The sequence below is a fragment of the Anarhichas minor genome, unplaced genomic scaffold (genome assembly GCF_050575085.1).
Source record: "Anarhichas minor isolate MPS153535 unplaced genomic scaffold, ASM5057508v1 ptg000011l, whole genome shotgun sequence".
NCBI classification, from domain to species: Eukaryota; Metazoa; Chordata; class Actinopteri; order Perciformes; family Anarhichadidae; genus Anarhichas; species Anarhichas minor.
The window spans coordinates 15,189,575-15,209,947 of record NW_027466457.1 but is presented as its reverse complement, the minus strand read 5'-3'; the positions used below and the strand labels follow the sequence as shown (position 1 = coordinate 15,209,947).

The 20,373-nt window shown below is 41.4% G+C and overlaps 4 protein-coding genes across 14 annotated transcripts in view; 2 read left to right on the top strand and 2 right to left on the bottom strand.

Annotated features, from left to right (window-relative positions):
• The window catches only part of cep290 (centrosomal protein 290), a 41,401-nt gene extending 29,524 nt beyond the window's left edge, over nucleotides 1–11,877 (top strand). For all 6 annotated transcript variants that reach the window (XM_076089623.1, XM_076089620.1, XM_076089624.1 and 3 more), the window contains 14 exons: nucleotides 269–490; nucleotides 1,613–1,735; nucleotides 1,815–1,957; nucleotides 2,467–2,622; nucleotides 3,571–3,694; nucleotides 5,170–5,304; nucleotides 5,889–5,975; nucleotides 6,207–6,371; nucleotides 6,467–6,589; nucleotides 6,977–7,146; nucleotides 7,307–7,448; nucleotides 9,344–9,414; nucleotides 9,545–9,639; nucleotides 9,737–11,877. In XM_076089623.1, coding sequence (XP_075945738.1) covers nucleotides 269–490; nucleotides 1,613–1,735; nucleotides 1,815–1,957; nucleotides 2,467–2,622; nucleotides 3,571–3,694; nucleotides 5,170–5,304; nucleotides 5,889–5,975; nucleotides 6,207–6,371; nucleotides 6,467–6,589; nucleotides 6,977–7,146; nucleotides 7,307–7,448; nucleotides 9,344–9,414; nucleotides 9,545–9,639; nucleotides 9,737–9,981 — 2,001 coding nt within the window. In that variant the 3' untranslated portion in view covers nucleotides 9,982–11,877. The remainder of the gene's footprint in view (nucleotides 1–268; nucleotides 491–1,612; nucleotides 1,736–1,814; nucleotides 1,958–2,466; nucleotides 2,623–3,570; nucleotides 3,695–5,169; nucleotides 5,305–5,888; nucleotides 5,976–6,206; nucleotides 6,372–6,466; nucleotides 6,590–6,976; nucleotides 7,147–7,306; nucleotides 7,449–9,343; nucleotides 9,415–9,544; nucleotides 9,640–9,736) is intronic.
• Nucleotides 4,025–5,123, top strand: LOC142947336 (uncharacterized). Its single transcript, XM_076088852.1, has 2 exons — nucleotides 4,025–4,099; nucleotides 4,182–5,123. Exons 1-2 carry the CDS (start codon nucleotides 4,025–4,027, stop codon nucleotides 4,944–4,946), a joined length of 840 nt encoding a protein of 279 aa, XP_075944967.1. The 3' UTR covers nucleotides 4,947–5,123.
• On the bottom strand, nucleotides 5,856–14,611 carry rlig1 (RNA 5'-phosphate and 3'-OH ligase 1). 6 transcript variants are annotated; one of them, XR_012953427.1, is made up of 9 exons: nucleotides 14,387–14,611; nucleotides 13,000–13,117; nucleotides 12,588–12,683; nucleotides 11,655–11,771; nucleotides 10,887–11,084; nucleotides 10,403–10,572; nucleotides 10,132–10,336; nucleotides 6,906–7,018; nucleotides 5,856–6,344 (listed from the first exon to the last, which is right to left on the bottom strand). XR_012953427.1 is itself a non-coding variant. In XM_076089626.1 (8 exons), exons 1-7 carry the CDS (start codon nucleotides 14,474–14,476, stop codon nucleotides 10,163–10,165), a joined length of 963 nt encoding a protein of 320 aa, XP_075945741.1. In that variant the 5' UTR covers nucleotides 14,477–14,611; the 3' UTR covers nucleotides 5,856–6,344; nucleotides 10,132–10,162. The 6 variants fall into 6 exon arrangements, 5 of the variants coding, with proteins under 5 accessions (XP_075945741.1, XP_075945742.1, XP_075945744.1 ...); XM_076089626.1 differs by lacking the exon at nucleotides 6,906–7,018; XM_076089627.1 differs by lacking the exons at nucleotides 5,856–6,344; nucleotides 6,906–7,018 and adding an exon at nucleotides 7,367–7,385.
• Nucleotides 14,612–15,479: 868 nt separating this feature from the next.
• lyve1b (lymphatic vessel endothelial hyaluronic receptor 1b) lies at nucleotides 15,480–19,415 on the bottom strand. Its single transcript, XM_076088722.1, has 6 exons — nucleotides 19,307–19,415; nucleotides 18,522–18,684; nucleotides 18,026–18,165; nucleotides 16,939–17,331; nucleotides 16,116–16,194; nucleotides 15,480–15,755 (listed from the first exon to the last, which is right to left on the bottom strand). Exons 1-6 carry the CDS (start codon nucleotides 19,410–19,412, stop codon nucleotides 15,566–15,568), a joined length of 1,071 nt encoding a protein of 356 aa, XP_075944837.1. The 5' UTR covers nucleotides 19,413–19,415; the 3' UTR covers nucleotides 15,480–15,565.
• Nucleotides 19,416–20,373: the final 958 nt, after the last annotated feature.

The following is a 20,373-nucleotide window of genomic DNA, read 5'->3' as shown; positions in this document are numbered from 1 at the left end:
CACAAACACATCGTTTTCTTTTGTGCGCTGCTGAGTATTTAAGGACACTGGACGGTGTCAGAATAAACTAAATTGACGATGTATTCCTTTAAGTATAAAGGAATACATTTTCCATTTACTGCTTGACATCATTGACTTTTGCACAACAATGGCACTTTATGGCACATACACAAACAACATTCTTTGAGGGTTTTGGGCTTTTCATGAGAAAACTAAAAGATATCTCCAGACTTAACCGTTAAGTTGTAAAATCCCTCCTCTGACAAAGGTGCGAGTGCAAGAACTTAATGAGGAACTTCAAGCTGCAAAGGACTTTGCCAAAGCAGCCAGAGGCCGGGAGCACACCCTGAAGGAGGAAGTGGACGGCCTGAACCAGGACCTCCAGAGGAGTCTGAAGAACCAGAGACGCATGCAGGCTGAAAAGGAGGAGAGAGAGCAGGAGATCCAGGAGCTCAAGCAGCAAGTCAAGAGGCTCAGCAGCGCCCTTCAGGTTAGCAGGTCTCTAAGGATCGTGGGACAACACAACAATCTACTGATAGATGAGACTTTGATCATTTCGGCTTCGATCCCGAGCTTATATTCTGTTGCTGTTGTTGGGTAAAGGAATGTCCAGTCCCTTACCCGTCAACTACATGCCGAGGCCTGGTGATAAATTAGGTTAATCATTGGTCCAGTGCTCAAGTGATGAATGAAACAACAGCCACATGACAGCCAATATCAGCATCCCATCATGTGGACAAACAGCAAGACATTTAGACAACTCAGTTAAAATAAATTGAGGAATGCATCGAGAATGGAATCTCACATTCTTTTAAGATTTAAGATAAACTCCTCCAGTGGATATCAGAATTTAATTATACTGCTAATCCTGAAGACCAGCACCACAATCATGTATTTTCTTTAAAGTTTTTAAAGTCATGTGGCCTCGTTACAGAAATGTCTTCAGTCTGAGATCCTCTCTTATCTCAGTTTTAGATTACATGTTTCCTAACTGCATTTAGGAAAAATATCTCATTTGATCTTAGGGTAGGAATCAAGCAATTACAAACGTTGGGAATTACCGAGTTAGGAAACATGAGTTAGGATGTCACAGACGCCGTCCTCAATTCAAAATAACTGCAAAAGATGGCAGCACTGTTGTCAGATGAAGAGGTAAACAACATGAATACTCAAACTGCATGTTGACACTTTATATTTCCAGACTGAGGTTGCAGTTTGTGCTACTGAGACGATATTACTGCGGTCTATCTCGAGCCTACCGGGACATTCCATTTAAAGATGCAGGCATGACAGGACGAGTGCCGATCGAGGAATCTAATATACATTTATAGTTAAGATTTTTGAAGTTAATATAAAGTAGGAGGTCCGAGATGAGATGAGATGCAGCCATGAGTTTAGTTTTTCTTCTGTAAGAGGAAGATGGGATTCCTCCGTTCTTTGAAAATAGGTCAAGCAGTTCTGATATATTTCACTAATCAGGACTCTGTCTCTCATATCTTTAACATGAGGATATTGGTTGTGACCATAAAGGATATGGGAATGGTCAGTCTCCACTGTGTGTTTTAAGAAAAGTGAGGTGTTATGAAAGTCTTTTTTTCTCTCTGTTGATTAGAATCAACCAGAACCAGATGGGAAGGGGTCAGCCGTCGAGAATCTGCAGAAGAAGATCAGGCGTCTCGAGTCTGACTTGGAGAAAAGAGCAGAAATGAAAAATGTTGAGGATGATCATAAAAAGGTTGGAGCATCGATTCTGTTGTCTTAACGTTATCATTCGATTGCGCGTTCACTTGACGTTCGACTTGTTTGTCTGACAGACCAAAGGAGAAATTGTGCGTTGGGAGGAGGGTAAGAAATGGCAGGCCAAGATGGAAAAGGTGAGGAATTCACTGAAGGAGAAGGAACGAGAGAATGAATCCCTGTCGAAACAGCTCAGCACTCTGAAAGAGCTCTACGCCAGGTCAGTGTGTGTGTGTTATACCAACGCTTTATCCTCATGCACGTTTAGAGGACAGAAGGACTTCACATTAAAGCTGCAACGTGGAACATTCGGCTCCAAACGACCACACAAGGGACTGAAGGAATAATTATTATAAGGGCTGCAATTAATAATCATTTTCATTGAGTGATCCGCTGATTTGTTGTTTGTCTATAAAACGATTATTGTGAAAGTAAAAATGACCAAAACTGTTGCAAATGAATTTACTGTTGATGGACTGATGGTCCCAGCTCTAATGATAATGAGAGGGGATGGTAGTCAAGGAGGGAAGGTGGAGGGTTTGGCTATACAGCTATATACAGAATGTTAGTGTCCCACCCAAACATGCAGTTGTTTTCCACTACTTTGTGTCGGTAGCTATAAAGTATACACTGTGTACTAATGTTGATCGTGAGTGTACGTAACGGTTCTGTTCCATGGAAAGCCACAACCACTTTCTGTTTACATACTGTGCTTTACTGTGCACGCAGACTGGAACAAGAGAAGAGTTTACTGCAGAAGAAGCTGAAGGGTCGAGGTGTGACTGCCGATCAGGTGGTGGGAGTGCGATCCACCGAAATGGAGAAGGAGACGGAAGAGCTGAGGAAGAAGAACTCTGACCTGGAGACACAGATCCTCACCATAAAGTATGTCGCTGTCTTTAAGAGAATCCAAAACAACACACTAGAATCAGGGCTTAAAACAGGATCCATAACGAGTTGTAAAGTTAGGATTGTTAATATGTTTCTTATTAAAAGAACACATAAAAGTACGGCTTTTTAAAAAGTGTTGCATTTAGCTGATTACAACCCGGTCGATCGAGTCTTAACAACTGGTGTGTCTTAAGTGCTCTGTAATTATTTGCTCTGTTTTATCTTATCTTATCACCATTATTGGATACACATGATCATCATTTTATGGACTGAGGAATTGCAGAATTATATTCATAAATTACTGAAGTATTTTGTCCGGAAGCGATCAGTTTATGCTGTCATCTCGAGATCACAAGACGATCAACCCCGTTATCACGGGAACACAGGAAGTCGTTTGATGCTTATGTTTAACAGAGATCAGGACTGCCGTGCCAACACGCATAGATGGTGTTGTGACAACTGCAGCAACTGATTCAAATGTCAGATCGAGGATTATCGTCTTCAGTTTCACACGATGCCTTGATTTACTGTTCAGGAGAATCCTCCCAGACAGCCGTAATGTTGAAGGATGAAATGTGATGAAGTGACACTCATTGTTGAGTTCTCTCTCATGAATAATTATGCTGCTCTCTCGAGAAATTGGCCTTTTGTTTTCTGAACATAAATCTACCCGCGATCTTGAGACACCAACATACTGTTCTCGTGTTCCCGAGATCATGGCATCAGTAAAATAAAAACATCTGCATGTAGTCAACAACTGACAAATCAAATAAAGAAATTGAATAATATCTTAACAAACATTATTGTCAGTTTTCAAATTGAACTGGATGAATTATAAAAAAATACATAATCTAATAATACGTCAATGTTCTTAATCCTCCTGCTATTTCCTTCTGTCGTCTGTTGAACTCATCCAAAGTTATTAAAACACTGAACTTGCAGACAGCACCAGGCTTTACCTCGTGATGACGCCATGGAGACTGTGACCCTGAGGAACCGCTACCTGGAAGAGAGACTCCGCTGCGTAGAGAGCCAGATGTCCAAAGAACCACCATCACGACCCTCTGTACGTACCCATCAACTCCCAAACATCAGGACTATTATGAGTATCCTGATAATTCACATAGTAATATAAATACATGCTGACACGTGTAACGCTGAAACCATTAGTTTACTTTTCTGTCATTTGATTTCTGCTTCTCAAATGACAGAATCTGTTTTATATCGTTATATTTAACATTCTAGGCATTCGTTGAAGGCACCAACTTTGGCTCTTGGAGCTTGTGATGGGCATTTTTCTTGTCTTTGTTTCGTAGACTAAACAACGAATCGATTTAATAATTGAAAGATGAACTTGGGTTCATTGATAAGGAAAACTGTCATTATTTTCAGCCCTATGCATTACAATAACTCACACGTCACCTCTTTGTATGATGCGTCGCTGTTCTATTGTAAGGAGCCAGAGATTCTGGTACCTCTCCATTCATCACTCTTTACTTTCTTTCTTTATGGTTCTCCTTCACTGGATTTAATCTGGTTGATTGCCTGTGAAGGCAAAAAGCTTCTCCTCTTGGCCTTCACAAGGGATTTATTCTGTCACTTTTGATGTTCGGGATGGCTCATGCAAAGGGAATGCAGCACCCCCTCCTGCTGAAGCTGGTGAAGACTCTGCTGACCGACAGGTAGCTAGACAAACCCAAACCAGCTTTGGTGGAGCAGACGATGTTTGCACTGAACAAGAACGATTGAGTCCTAATGTTGCAGGAAACACAGCAGCAGACCCGACCGGAGAAGAGGATGTGGACACCAATTATGTTCAAGAAGATGAAGCGGATATTTTAGAAATTACACAAGACGTCTCGTTTGGTTCTGAAGTGGACGTGGTCGAAGAAGAGGAAGAAACACCGACCACGAAAGGAAGTGAGTCCGAACCTGAGGATCCTTCAGGAAGACCAGGATCAGTTATGTCATCCTCTGAGCCAGCCACGACAGCAACCGCCGCTGAAACCGCGTATAAAGAGGGTGTTGGTGAACGAGATGACCCCGTAGGATCCGGAGAAGAAAAGCCACAAGAGGCTGAGGAACAGGCTGAGCTGAATGATGAAGTGGTTGAGACTACAAAGGGGGTAACAGAGGAATGTAATCCTGAGCAGTCCCGCTCAGCAGAACCAGATGTGGACTCCGGCTCCATACTGAGCAAGCTCCCACAGAGGTTTATCAGTAAAGAGCGGGATGCTCACGTACGGAAACAAGAGAGCAGATCTCTTAGAAACCTGAAGGTACTCGAGGCTTCTGTAGTCACCCAGCTGAAGTGGTAGTGTTGTGGTAGCATTGCGGTAAATGTGGCAGAGCAAAGCTTCATTTAAAGTGAGTAGTAAGTGGCTTGTTATGGACTAAAGATGTCCGTAGTCAGCTGTTCTTTTACACTCCCTTAGAGCTTTTGTGTTTGGAGATTCCCTCTTTTCCTCCGCAGCAGTGTTACACCCATCGTGGTGCTTTATAAGTTCGCCAGGCTGATAAAATGTCTTTTACTTCCTGTAGACTTCAGGCCGAGGCACCGGCACTCCCTCACAGAGGGATCAGGACTTCCAAAAGGAAAACCTCAAACTGGCCTCTGAGAACCTGGAGCTGCGCTTTCAGCTGGAGCAGACCAACAAAGACCTGCCAAGACTCAAGGTAGCTTAACCTCCATCGAGACGCAGTCATGCCGAGAGTCAGATGAGAGGATCGATATCGCTCTCGTGTCTGGAGAGTAAATATTAAGGTGGAGCTTAGCTTAGCTTAGCTTAGCTTAGGATCAAGTGGTTTCCCCATAGCCAGGCTACCTGTTAGCCACTGTTCTTTGTCTTAGCGTTCAGCTGGAGGCTGAAGCTCCATATTTAGATATACGAGTGATATGAATCCACTCATCTGACTCTCACCAAGAAAGTGAAAAGTTAAATCTCCCAAAATATCTCTTTCTTTAAAAACCCTTCAATGACAGCTGTGGGCATTTGTCCTAATGAGATTCAGTATCTTCTTATATTTGAGGAAATTTAAAACATTTTTTAAAACATGATAATAAAATGTTGCTGTTCGGAGTGACTTCATTCATAAAACTTCTTTGTCTACATTTATTTCAGTATCATAACTTTACAAACTTTAAAACAACTTAGTAACCCAGATGTTACCCTTAAAGGTACAGCACAATATTATTGAGATTAGAGAAAGTGTTTTGGGGCGAAGAGTGTTTTATATGATTTTATTTTATTTTTTCCCAGAATCAAGTTGCAGACCTGAAGGAGATGTGCAGCGCGCTGAAAAAGGAAAAAGCAGAGGGGGAGAAAAAGCTGTCGCATATACGTGGAGTAAGTTACCTAAAGTCCCCTGTTCTTTCTATACTAATGAGTATTCTCCCAGAAATAAGAAATAAAACTAGACTTCTCTATATGTCAGATGAAAAAACTCCAGAAGAAAGAAATAAGAACGAACACAGAATTGGATATCATCAGATCTGCTCAGGGTGGAATGGTATTCACCAACCTCCTCCTGTCTCAACTGTAGATCAGAGAAGTGATTTGTAACGTGTTCCTCATCAGGCCGGTCTCAGTGGTAAAACAGTACCTGAACTGGAGAAGACCATCGGGTTGATGAAGAAGGTGGTGGAGAGGGTGCAGAGGGAAAATGAGACACTCAAGAAATCTGGCGCGCCAGCAAATCAAGAAAGGTTCTCGGCCCTGGAGCAAGAAAATGAGAAACTAAAGGTTGGTGACCTCATCGTGTCTGACGTCTCGTATACATTCTGTTAACTTATCTATTCTGTTTCCACAGCTGACCATAAATATTGTTTTGTTTCTAGGGTGACTGTGAGAAACTGAAGAGTCAAAGTGAAGCTGAGCTGACTTCTAAACTTGAGTCTAAAACCAAAGGACTGCAGAGAATAGTCCTAGAGAATGAACGTCTACGCAAGGAGATCAAAAGGGTGACGACTCGTGTTCAGCTAGTTCTGATGAAAAACATTGTCATATTTAAAAGTATTTACTCACTAGATTGAGAAAATACATAAACAATTTTGATTCGGTATCTTGACAACTATGTCGGTCACAAAGTGATGGAAATTTGTCTTTGATGAGACTCAAAAAGTAAAAATAAAACATACTTTTTTAAACTTAGTTGTGCAAGGCATAGTCAAATGATGCAAAGTGTGCAGTGTCTTTCATAGCCTGTTTGTAATGCTGAAGATGTGTGTCCTGGAGGTACTTTATATGGACAAGTCTAAAGTTTAAAGGATTTCTCACGTGTAATAAAACCCTCTGAACACTTGTTTTCATCTCTGTTATCCGTACTGGACGTGCTGGTTTCATTTTAGGAAATGGAAGCTGCACAGAGGCTGAGAGAGACCAAGGCGAGTCTGGAAGTGACAAACGAGAAGCTTGAGGCCGATCTGGAAGAAACCAAGCAAAGACTGCAGGCAGCTCTCTCCAAACCCATCACAGAAGGAGTGAGCAGTAAGACCTGGAAGGCTTCTGTGGTAACAAGGTCAGCAAAGTGTTGTTTTTTTATCCATTATTAGTGTAGTGGGTGTTCAGAACAAACTGAGGAGCTTTGAAGTTTCAATGAAGTGTTTGGACAATTGGAGAATGAAGAACTATTCAGTCTCCAGAGTGTAAGCCAGTGGTCGTTTGACTTCCATCCGCAGAATGTTTGAGAACAAGATGAAGGAGCTGGAGAAGGAGCTCTCCCAGAAGACCTCCAGTCTGTCTGAACTCAAACAGCAGCTGAAGGAGATGAGAGAGTGCGAGGAGAGAGCTCAGAGAAGCATCCGGACACTTGAAGATCAGGTACAGGCTAACTCACTGTTACCAGTCAGGTGCATGTACTTTAATGAGGCTAACTCACTGTCACCAGTCAGGTGCATGTACTATAATGAGGCTAACTCACTGTCACCAGTCAGGTGCATGTACTTTAATGAGGCTAACTCACTGTCACCAGTCATGTGCATGTACTATAATGAGGCTAACTCACTGTCACCAGTCAGGTGCATGTACTATAATGAGGCTAACTCACTGTCACCAGTCATGTGCATGTACTATAATGAGGCTAACTCACTGTCACCAGTCAGGTGCATGTACTATAATGAGGCTAACTCACTGTCACCAGTCAGGTGCATGTACTATAATGAGGCTAACTCACTGTCACCAGTCATGTGCATGTACTATAATGAGGCTAACTCACTGTCACCAGTCAGGTGCATGTACTATAATGAGGCTAACTCACTGTCACCAGTCAGGTGCATGTACTTTAATGAGGCTAACTCACTGTCACCAGTCATGTGCATGTACTATAATGAGGCTAACTCACTGTCACCAGTCAGGTGCATGTACTATAATGAGGCTAACTCACTGTCACCAGTCATGTGCATGTACTATAATGAGGCTAACTCACTGTCACCAGTCAGGTGCATGTACTATAATGAGGCTAACTCACTGTCACCAGTCAGGTGCATGTACTATAATGAGGCTAACTCACTGTCACCAGTCATGTGCATGTACTATAATGAGGCTAACTCACTGTCACCAGTCATGTGCATGTACTATAATGAGGCTAACTCACTGTCACCAGTCAGGTGCATGTACTTTAATGAGGCTAACTCACTGTCACCAGTCATGTGCATGTACTATAATGAGGCTAACTCACTGTCACCAGTCAGGTGCATGTACTATAATGAGGCTAACTCACTGTCACCAGTCATGTGCATGTACTATAATGAGGCTAACTCACTGTCACCAGTCAGGTGCATGTACTATAATGAGGCTAACTCACTGTCACCAGTCAGGTGCATGTACTATAATGAGGCTAACTCACTGTCACCAGTCATGTGCATGTACTATAATGAGGCTAACTCACTGTCACCAGTCAGGTGCATGTACTATAATGAGGCTAACTCACTGTCACCAGTCAGGTGCATGTACTATAATGAGGCTAACTCACTGTCACCAGTCAGGTGCATGTACTATAATGAGGCTAACTCACTGTCACCAGTCAGGTGCATGTACTATAATGAGGCTAACTCACTGTCACCAGTCAGGTGCATGTACTATAATGAGGCTAACTCACTGTCACCAGTCAGGTGCATGTACTATAATGAGGCTAACTCACTGTCACCAGTCATGTGCATGTACTATAATGAGGCTAACTCACTGTCACCAGTCAGGTGCATGTACTATAATGAGGCTAACTCACTGTCACCAGTCAGGTGCATGTACTATAATGAGGCTAACTCACTGTCACCAGTCAGGTGCATGTACTTTAATGAGGCTAACTCACTGTCACCAGTCATGTGCATGTACTTTAATGAGGCGAAGTTCAATGAAGCAGATGTCTTGACGTTCAGTCCTAATAACACAAGCGCAGAAGCTCCCTGGATCCCTTCCCACAATGCAATCCTGCCTGGTTACCTACTTCTTTCAAACCCTAAATCTCCAGTTCATAACACATGCGTTCTGTTAAAGTCCAAGCTGAGGCAACCTTGTACACATGATAGAGGCCAATTTTCTCAGTCTTCTCAGGCTGCTTGAGTGGTCTTGACAGTTAAATGGGTAGAGTTCTCCTTTTAAAGAAAACAGCCTCCTTAAAGTCTAAATGTGCAGCTTGTGTTTGTGGCAGAAGAAGTAAGTAAAATGTTTAGCAAAGGGCTGTATGAATGGTTTATAAAAATGTGTTTCTCATTTCTTAGGTCGACATGTTGAAGAGTTTTCCTACCACTGCAAAGGGAGGAGGACTCACCAAGGAGTTCCAGGCAATGAGGTCTGTTAAATGTGTTATAAAAGTTATACAGAAGTCAACTTTACTGTGGAAATAGTTTATTGTGGGAATGCAGTGTACACTTTTAGACGGTGGATAACGATAATCCCCATCCTGTGACTGTTTGTCTTAGATTGAGGAACACTGAGCTGGAGAAGGAGAACACAGAACAGAACCAAAGGCTGGACGAGTACAGCCAGCGATACGGTGAAACGTCTTCTACACCAGGTGACCATGAACACACTATTGCAAATGTTGCTTCTTATTGTAATCCAACGCTGAAGAGATGAAGTTTATAGATGAGCTGCATGTTTTCTATTCTTAGACCACGCAAAGCTCAAACGCATCCTGCATGCAGCCGAAACAGAGAAAACCAAACTTCAGACTGAGGTTAAAAAGCTGAAGAAAGAACTGGAGAACTTCGACCCGACGTTTTTTGAAGAGATCGAAGACTTAAAATACAACTACAATTTAGAGGTGAAGAAGAACATTCTGCTGGAGGAACAGCTGAAGAAGGTTTGCGATCAGTTCGGTGTAAAAGCTGAACTTCCCAATGTGTCCGTCAGTTAACTCAGGGTTACTGTGCCTTTAAATGACGTCAGGACTGTTAAAACTACACCAGTTATCAGCTTGGTCAGTTCTTTTCTACACATTTCTGCAAATCACATCTGGAATTATTGGCGCAAACATTTGGCTGTCGCTAAAGTGACAAATACTTACAGGGTGAACGTTTCGTTGTCTCGTACTGTGTTCACAAAGCAAACTTGACGTCCCGCAGTCGACTGAAACGGTGTCCGTTTAGTACGGAGAAGAATGAGAACAAGTCCTTGCTGTTGTTGTATTCGCCAACGCGAACGACCACCGCCCGCTCAGCGAGGGAGGTTTCCCCGTCTGGCCACCTCAGCCCCAGGTGATGCCGATGAACCTGGAGACACAACGGCCAAAATAAAGATTCCAGAAGTCCTCTGGATCAACTCTCCGAGTCTCTTACCTTAATGAGTGTGCCGTCGTTGCAGTGCCAGACGATGCCCTCGACTCGGCCCTCTGGACTCTCCTGGAACCAGGAGCACAGCTGCTGGAAGTCTACAGGTGGAGGGTTTCTGATTGGAACACTGCCGTGTGACACCAGACAGTGGACGGGCTGCTGCTTACTGCCCAGTCCTGTGGGGACAACATGGCTTCTTATTCTGGGGAACTGAACAGCCATGTGTGTGTCCTTTTACGGTGTCTGTTTGTTTATTGTGCTTTTTGGGGGAACTTTCTGTGACATTTTATGGCAAACTTCAGTATGACTTTTTGTGATGACATTTTCATGGCATACGAAGTTTTTGTGACGAAGATTGTAACCGATTACATTCAGTGATATAAAGGTGACTGGGTCCGCCCACTTACTGTCAGAAAGAAAACCTCCGGAGCGTGATGGTGAAAGCAGAAGAGCAGCGAAAGCTCTTGCAGAAGTAGCACTCATGCATTACCATAAGGGTTTCCGTTGACGTTGGTTCCAATGAGCTCCAGGGTTTGTTCCAGGAGGTCTGCCAACTGGACCGCTGCAACTTCTAGCACGTCTTCATCTTCTGCACAGGGCCCGAGAACAAGAGCCGCCCGCACGTCACAATCCACCACGGAGGCGTGCCAGCAGTACTGTTTGTTGTCCTTCTCCACAGGAACCCAGCCTGGACAGAAAGAAGAGGAAGAAATCACTTCTTCTGCAGGCAGCATCATCCACGACGACAGAAACAAACATTTCCACTCGGACCTGAATATTCTGTTAGTTGTTCGCTTGGGATTTTGGTATTCGGATATTCAATTAATATAGTTTTTTAACCCCTCGAGATTACAAACATGCTCCAAACCTTTTGGAACATGCTTCTTATTCAATAACAAATAAAAGAACACGCAAAAATACTGTAGAATAACAAAATCCGTAAAAATGAATGCCCTTAATTAAACCGGAAGACACGTGTTTCAGCGCGATGCCGTCCATCTCAGACGAGGCTGGTTCATGTCAGGGACGCAAGCCAAGCCAGACCCCTACCCGATTGAGTCGGAACATAACCCAAACTGAAAATGAAACACGGTCGTTGGTTCTCTTTACTGGTGTTAATGTTTGGGAATTTAAAGTACTGCTACATTAAAATCTCCCGCTACTGTGTTCTGCAGAGACACACTTGCAGTAAAACTGATTTCATAATTTCAAAGGTTATCTTTATTTAAATTGAGGTGTGATGGTTTAACTTCCGGACCTGGAATGTGTCCATGTTCATCGGGCACTGGGAGGCCGTTGTGATGTTTGACTCTGTGCGCTGGGATCCACGTCTCTGGCACCGTCTTAAAATCCTCCTCGACGTTCCACGTGAAACCTGAAAATAAAAAAATAAAATAAACAAGTTTAACCTCCCTGAAGAAATAAAGCAACCGTCTGACATGTAATGTCCACACTAAGAGATTAAAACATGTATTACACTGTCCCGTTTATTCTGTATGGTTATAGTTATGATACAGTTTGTAATGGTTGCATTGTCAAGATGTAAACTCTTAGTTTGTGGACCAAGATGAGAGTCCGGAAGTATGAGCACATAACACCCATTCTGCACTCACTACACTGGCTTTCTGTCTCATTCCGGATTGACTATAAAGTCCTACTACTCACACATAAATGCATAAATGGACATGCACCTCCCTACCTACAAGAACTCATCACTACCCAAATCTCCACCCGCACCCTCAGATCTTCAAACACCAAGCTCCGCACCATGGGCGACCGGGCCTTTGGCTCGGCAGCTCCACGCCTATGGAACAGTCTCCCTGACCACTAAGGGCAACACAGACACTGGTCTCTTTTAAGACTGGCCTAAAAACCTTTTTATTCAGGAAGGTGTTTCTGACCTTGTGCTAAATCACTGTCAGTTATTTATTTTGTGTTTCTGTTCATTCAGTTTTTTTCATGCTTACTAGTTATTTTATTCTAGTTTGTTTTAACTATGTTTTTTACTATGTACTGGCTCTGTGGCACTCTGAGATTTGTTTTTAATGAAAAGTGCGTTACAAATAGAAGGCATTATTATTATTATTATTATTATTATTATTAGGAGGAGAGAAGCTGCTGCAGCGCTTCAGCTAATGAGGATCCAATAAACTAGAGTGAACGTGTAGTTCTGGAACTGAAGTGCGGATACCTTTACCGCTGTGGGGAGAACGCTGATGCTTTCTGAACCTCTTCTCGGCCTGTTTGTTGGCTTTCCTGTCCAGTCGAGCCCAGAGGTGAGCTCGTCCTGCAGGACAAAGAGGAAACATCGTTACCTTTGAGTCATGACCACTGAGAGACAATGAACAAAATGATCAATGAAGTTACCTTCATTGATCCTCCTTTTCATAGAAATAGGATATTAATATGATGCTTTTTATGATCAACGTGTATAGAATTTACAACATACTGAATATAAATAAAAATATTAAGTAATGTCATGTTTAAAATGTCTTTAATTGTATTTGTACAGGAGAAAACATTCTGCATATTGCAGGTACAGCCCCTCCAGTGCCTTGCCCAAGAGAGCGTGACTGGTGGTTATGGTGCTGAGAGATGCTCACCTTTATAAAGCGTAACATAACAACATGTGCCGTCGAGCTTCTCCGTGGCGAGGGCACAACCAACGTCGGCCTCCAGAGCAACAGGGTTCACGTTTTCTGTGGCAACAACCTGGAACTGCTGAAGAGACAAACAGACGTTTCAACATAAGTGGAAAAACATAATTCATAGATTAAACCATTTATTGTAGATGTAGAACCAGGTTTCATGCTCGGCGTTAGAGAGTATGTATAATTGATGCATTGGTCTATTTAAGCTGATGCAGAGCTTTCCACTCATTCAAGTCCAGCCAGCTACTTCACAATATTAACTATTTATTTATAATGAAATAGTTTTGATAAAGGAATTATTAACACTAGCCTCCGCCTCAAAACAAAGCAGGCATGATAATAGAGAGAAGTACCTTTCTGTCTGTATCAGTCTCACCACAACATTATTCTGGGGATCAAAAGCTACCCAGCAGTATGATAATTAAACTTAGCTCCACCTGCAACATTAAAGCGATGAACACATGAATGCATCGATAACTATAATATAATAACATAATATGCATTACTCTGATATGGGCCAGTCTGCACACTGAGTGCTTTTAATCTCTCACTTGCATCGGTCAGTTTTTAAGATTTTAGGCTTTTCTGCTTCTAAACACATCTTCTATAGACTAGTGGAGAGAAAACATAAAGAAGTACACATTCAGGTGTTTACTTCACTACTTACATCGGTGGATGTTGTCTTAAGTCACCAATAACTAGCAGTAGATAACGCCTCATTTGCATAATTAAACAAAACATCTCATCCAAAGTAAGTAATCAACTGAGGAAGTTTAATGTTCATATCTACAAGTTATTTTTTTAACCTATTCACCTGTAGTGTCTTAGTGTGTAGCTCTTAGATACACCAAACTGTACAGCTTCATTCCTCTCTTTATTCTGAAGGTTTCTACTGAGGGGTTTGTTCACACATCATTCAGAGCCTCATTTATGCAACATTTTATCACTAAAAACATGGAGGAAATGTTTTGTTTTGTTATGGCTGTGGGCATAATGTTCTGATTTATTAGAGTGATTCAAAGAGATATCTGTAGAAACCTTAGACTCTAAAATGCCAAAGATGAATGAAGAATGTTGAACCGTTCTTTATCCAACATTCAGGTTTCTGTTCAGTAACAGATCTGAGGTACTGGCAAGGGAGGATGTGATGAATGGCAACACAAGCTTCAATACTTCCGAGAGGGGAACATGTGAAAACCATTAGCAATGTCCCCAGCGCCGTGTCTGCTCTGACAACAATGGGCGTGTTGTTTGTTTACATCCTCTGTGTTCATGTCCACCCTGAGGTGTAGCTTCATGCTAGCTTCATGCTAGCATCAGGTGTTCATAAATCACTCACCTGACAGTCCCGTTTCCTCGACTGTTCCTCCTTCACCTCCGTCAGAAAGACACACGGTATCTTCTGCTGAACGGAGCCCAGACGTCGCATTGTTGTGTATTCTATTAAACCCTCTGCCGGTAACGTTTACTGCAGAGCGCGCACTGCCCCACGGTGTGCTGTTAGCATCGGAGCAGCACCACGGCTAGCACGGGATGTGGATTTCTGGTCACGTGACACACTTCTTCTTCTTCTTTTTTTTGTAGATTCGCAAACAATCAAATGGCTCATCAGCGCCACTGTGCGGTGTGGTGGTGGGATCTCTCTGATTACACCTCTGATACAGTATTTTAGCGGCTTAAATTAAGCTTGTAATTTAAAGCTCAAACTATCATGTATCTGTCTTTGTTTTATTTTGTTTGTTTTGATTTTTTTTTCATGACAGCATGATTGTATTACTTTTCAATACCCGAGTTCAACCAGGTTTATACACTATAGCCGGTCAGTACCGAAAATCAAACAAGCTACATGTCCACTGATCCAGTACAGTCAGTATGAAAATACTGAAGTCAAGTATTACGTTTTTAACTCAAAATAAAGTAAAAGTATTGGCATCAAAATATAATTAAAGTACCAAATGTAAAATCCGTCATTATGCAGAATGGCTCACTTCAGAAAGATATAGATACTGGATTATAATTATTGATTTATTAATATGTTCATCGCTTTAATGTTAAAGCTGAGTTTGGTTTAATATTCTGTGTTAAAGATTGGCAGCTGTAGAGTGTAGACAAACTAGTAAGTACATTTATCAAATGAATGTTGTGAAGTTAAGCTTAATATTTCCCTCTGAAATGTAGTGGAGTAGAAGTATAAAGTAACATAAAATGGAATTACTCAAGTTCAGTACAAGTACCTCGAAATTGTACGTACTACTTTATTTATTTACACCACTGATAATTCGCCACTAAAAATAGGGAACTACATGCATGTAAAGGGAAAATCATGAGTTTCTACACACAAACAAACAAACTAAATAATTGTTGCTTTTCAACCTCAGAAACAGTAAGTTTTGGAAAATAATTAAATATGCATATTTACAATTACATTTAAAGTAATTGAAACCTGCTAAAGCATTTAAAATATATTTATTTAAAACATTGTGGCTGCAATTTATTTGACGAAAGAAATATAGTGCATCTACTCTGAAGAGTTTGTTTTGAAGTCTGGATTCACACACAGAGTGATGTCACTGGAGTACTTCCTGTCTGATTCTTCTTCTTCTCCTTCATGTTGACTGTGCAGGTCCATCTCGCTGTCGGAGTTCTTCCACATCTCTGTCTCTATGTCGTCCTTCTGCGGCTCCTGAGACCAAAAGGTGAAAATATTCCTTTTCCAAAAGCAGAGAGAAAACAAATGCACATTAAAAAACACAATAAACACAGATTTTAAAACCACATTCAACTCAGTAGAAACATTAATGAGGTTTTCAGACAATGTTCCTCTCTGGTATCAGTTTGTTAAAAGCCTCCTGCTACAAAGTATTAAGTACACAGACAGTAGTACTTGAGTTGCCTCTAGTCAGTATTGACAGTAAAGCTCTGCAGAGACTCTTTCTCTACTCCAGGATCAAATTATTTTAGTTTGCCTTCATACTTCAAGCAGCCCGTTTCTGTTCACAAATCATTATCATACATGTTTCACCAGACAGTGTTTTGATGAATGCAGGACATCTGACAACACCACTCACAGTTTGTAGTACCACACGACGCCTGCTGCTGTCAGGAGCAGAACGATGACGCCAAGAATGATGAGTGCTGTGGGAACATCTGGAGAAATAAAAAAAACCGTTTAGAAATGATTACCATAAACTCTGTCTGATTTACATTACACAGCGACAAGCAAAACAAAGTTGAATTCATAAACAAAATGTTGCAAAATTCATTCCATGTCATCCCAATATTAATTATGTGATTTCTGCATAAAAAATTGACAAACGATACACAACAATACACAACTAGTTACTTCATAGTTGGTAGTTAAACATAGTAGTTCCACTATCTACTACAATCTAGCTTGATCAATCTATTGTGAACCGTATCAACGCTTTATATTGATATTTTTTGTGTTTATTCATATTTTTCTTTGCATTTTTTACATCCATCGGTAATTTGTGTTTTTACCTGAATTGATTGTTTGTGTGTTTTAGACATTAATCATTATTGGCCTGCTTAACAAAAGTATTTAAACGATTTTGAAAGGTTTTATTTGTGCATCATCTTATTGTGACGTCTTGTCTGCCCCCTAGTGGCTAAAATGGGATTATTGCAGCTTTTAGGTTGGCATTTCATTCAGGTAAAGGATCGGTTATAATTACAGTAAAACAGGGAAAACGTCTGATAAAAATACAAAATTTACTCTGAGAATAAAATGATTTTTAAACTGAACTGTGAACAGGTTGCTGGACTTTGATTTCAACAACAGAAAGGCGTAAATAAGCTAATTAGAGCAGAGAATTGTGCCTCTTCTTGGTACATAAAACCTCAAACAAAAACTTAAAGACGAGGACGTACTTCCCAGTGGAAGTCTTGCAGAGCTCGTCGGCTGTGGCATCGCTGACTCAGAGGAAGGAGAGAAACTGGAGGCACGAACAGAGGTAGAAAAGACAAAACTGACGACGGTGGGTTTGGATTTGATAAGTTGAGAAAGAGAGGTAGGAATATGAGTGGAGGAAGGCTTTAGAGTGGGGGAGGTGGAGGACATCCGAGTTGAATGTGTCGTCTTGATTAGGAGAATGAAAGCTGAAGTGAAAGATGTCTGCTCAGGAGCTTTTGTGGTTAATGGCTTCCTTGAAGGTGGAGACTTGGTTGCTGATCTGAGCGAAGGTGTTGAGGTCTGGGTCAGTGTGGTGGGGAGGGTGGAGCTTTGTGGACAGGCTGTTGATATGTTTGGTGTTTCCTCTAAATCTGCAGGTGAGGAACAAAAGGTTTACATTTACATGTCAGTCATTCAGTCACATGGGAATGTACTTAGAAACCTTTAATGTCCTCAAAGGGGCAATTTGTGGCACAGCACAGTAAACAATAAACACAAGATAGACACAATTAAAACACACAACAACAGAGACAAAAGATGTTCGAGAGAAACGCAGCAAAAGTTCCTTCTTGGATGCCCCTGCAGTAGATAAAACATGATAAAACAGTGCCTATCCAGTGGAGAAAACATGATGAAGTGCCCTCTTGGATGCCCCTACGGTAGATACAACATGATAAAGTGCCCCTAGGGTACCCATCCAGTGGAGAAAACAAGATGCAGTGCACTAATGAGTGCCCTTAAAAGGATACAACACGTAGCAGTGCCATATAAGCGGCCCTACATACTAGAACACTTTCTGCACGCTGGTGTTTTTTTGTTGCCCCTGACCCTCACACAGCCACCACTGTATGGTACCGGTGGTACAGATCACTACTGATTTTCCCGCAGGTCTTAAAAATGTTTTCCATGTTTGTTTCTCTGACGGATTTTGGTATTTCCATTCCAACATACAATAGAATAACAAAGGATGCTGCAAATGAAATATTTGTATTATAGTAAGAATTTTACAATCAGAATTAAGAGTTGAGAGTATAACCAGTATAGAGTACAGGTAATAAACAGTACCTGATGCATTGAAGCAGAAGACACCAAACCTTCTATCTGCACTTGCGGACCACGTCACCACACCAGTTTTGCCATTTCCACATTTTTTGTCAGTTGTAAGTCGTGGGACGACTGCGATCTGTTCAGCTATCCAGCCAAATCTGTTAACATAGTAAATAAAGTGTGAATAATCAAATTAATGGATTGTTGAAAAAAATTAAATGTTTTAGCTTGGTTTGTGAAAATAAGCGTCTGTGCGGTCAATTACTTTAAAGTATGTTTCTATGTATGTTCTTGGAAAGTACAACTGCATGTGTGGAAAAATGTTGTGCTTCATAGGGAGTTGCATGAAATCTGATAAATCACGTAACATTTATTACATAAATATAATTGATTAAGATCAAAGCGTTGGCTTTCGTTTCCCATTAAAAAGCAATCAGCAGGAATCTCCAACACTGCATCTGGGTCAACAGCTCAGCAGCTATTCTACAACAGTCACCACATGCTTTCAGCCTACTTGCACGTCTCCAGTCCGCGCCGGACTGCTCGCTCCATCTGGGCTCTGGACGCTATGGTGACGTTCAGGATGAGACAGGCCGCTCTGGCAGCAGTGAAGTTGAACGTGTAGTCTTCTCCTTCGATAAGCAAGAAGACTCCAGCAGCTCTGGGACTTTGTGGGACTGCGGACGTTTTGTAACAAAAAAATACAGATATTAAAAAAGTATGCGGCAACATCAGCATGTCAGATCTTACCAAGCGTTCTGTTACCAACAACAATATCACTTCTGGACTGAAGCTTATCTACACAGTGTATATATGTGTGAATTTATCCTTTAAAAAGCAGCAGGATGTGTGTTCATTTTTATAATTTCACACTTCACTTTAATTTACAGTACATATTGATGTAAAGTAAATAATCCATAATATTGGTGCACATAGGCCACAGATTAACCCATAGTACTGTGGGCACAAAAACAACAAACGTAACAATGTAATTAATAATTGATATTTTCCACATTTAACTCATGGTGACATCTGATGCTTTCACATTTTTCATGCATTCTTTAAACTTTTAGCCGACTGTGAACACAGAATACATTTTTTAACGTCACATGAAAAGTGAGCAAGAAGAGCGCAGAAGTTTGAGCCAAAGCGTCCTGAACATATCCCCTTCTCCATAAGAGGTCATGCATGAAAACATTAAATAAATGACATCGTTATACATCCATGCAGCAGCAACATAAATCTAAATGAAATACATAATTGTGTTGCCTCACCTACATCAGAAACATAACCACTCACCTTTAGTTGGATTGCAGTCGGACGCCAGCAAACAGGCTGCAAAAGACAAAAGTAAGCATCGAGTAAAAAAACTAAATCTTGCCATGTTTTCAATAAAAATATACATATAACTGAAGCGGTTGAAGGAGAGGAAGCAAGTAAAGCGAACGCAAAGGGAATGCCCCAGAACAAATGAGACGAGGAAACAGGAAGAGGGGGTTCAAATCTGCTTGATGCCCCTTTACGAGATAACACACACATCCACAGAAGGACCTCCAGCGCGTTTGATTCAAAACGTTGTTGTTTTGGGGTGTCGAATGACGGATATATGGCATATGCTGCACGTTCAACAATAAACCAGTTACAAATACAAACTAATTGAGGATTTCCAGGAAATATTGAAGCAGGATGACAGGTCACATTAACTTCAACTCGTGTTCTGAAATGAATAAATAATTAACAATCAGTCATGTTGGCTGTTTGCTTCATACTTCTTTATGGAACTGGCCTTCTCAGCCAAATACAGATGAAGACATATACTTGAAAATTGTTTTGTTTTTTAAGGTTTGGAGTTTTTCTGCTTAGCCAGCATCTGCCTTCCAGAGTTATGTTTCTCGGAAAGAGAACTTCCTCCACATTGTCCCTGCGTGTTTTCTCTTTCTCTTCACTTATACTCTTCTTCTCTATAATTATGTGTAGCTCTCCTGTTTTCTGTTAAACTGTGGTATGTTTACCAGCCCCGACAGCACGTGGCTGGTACTGTCTTCACCTTGTGAGTCTGTGCGTGTGTTTGCCAGGTGGTGATACGTCTGTGGACAGATCTTTGTCACCGCATTCGGGTCACAACCGTGCAAGACTTAACAGTAAATTTGAGAAACTTTTAGATGTGAGTTTAACATGAAGGGCGAGACCGAAGATAAGCGGTCGAAGAAAGGGTGCCAGAAATAGCGCGGTAGGAAGTGGGGAAGGAGTAATTTGGCGTCATGGCTGGTGTGATCCTTTAGCAAGATGGTCTGTAGTTACTACAATATTTCTTCTGTTTCTTTCTAAATGAACCCTTAATATTTGACATTATATTCCAGGGACTT

Coding starts and splice junctions, on each gene's coding strand:
- lyve1b (XM_076088722.1), bottom strand. CDS start 19,412: ATGTATATTTTTATTGAAAACATGGCAAGATTTAGTTTTTTTACTCGA. Junction 17,332..18,025: donor CTTCTGCTTCAATGCATCAG/GTACTGTTTATT, acceptor CCTCACCTGCAG/ATTTAGAGGAAACACCAAAC. Junction 16,195..16,938: donor TGCAAGACTTCCACTGGGAA/GTACGTCCTCGT, acceptor TTATTTCTCCAG/ATGTTCCCACAGCACTCATC.
- LOC142947336 (XM_076088852.1), top strand. CDS start 4,025: ATGCATTACAATAACTCACACGTCACCTCTTTGTATGATGCGTCGCTG. Junction 4,100..4,181: donor GTAAGGAGCCAGAGATTCTG/GTACCTCTCCAT, acceptor TTGCCTGTGAAG/GCAAAAAGCTTCTCCTCTTG.
- rlig1 (XM_076089626.1), bottom strand. CDS start 14,476: ATGCGACGTCTGGGCTCCGTTCAGCAGAAGATACCGTGTGTCTTTCTG. Junction 11,772..12,587: donor TTCTCCCCACAGCGGTAAAG/GTATCCGCACTT, acceptor TTTTATTTTCAG/GTTTCACGTGGAACGTCGAG. Junction 10,573..10,886: donor CGTCAACGGAAACCCTTATG/GTAATGCATGAG, acceptor TTGTCCCCACAG/GACTGGGCAGTAAGCAGCAG.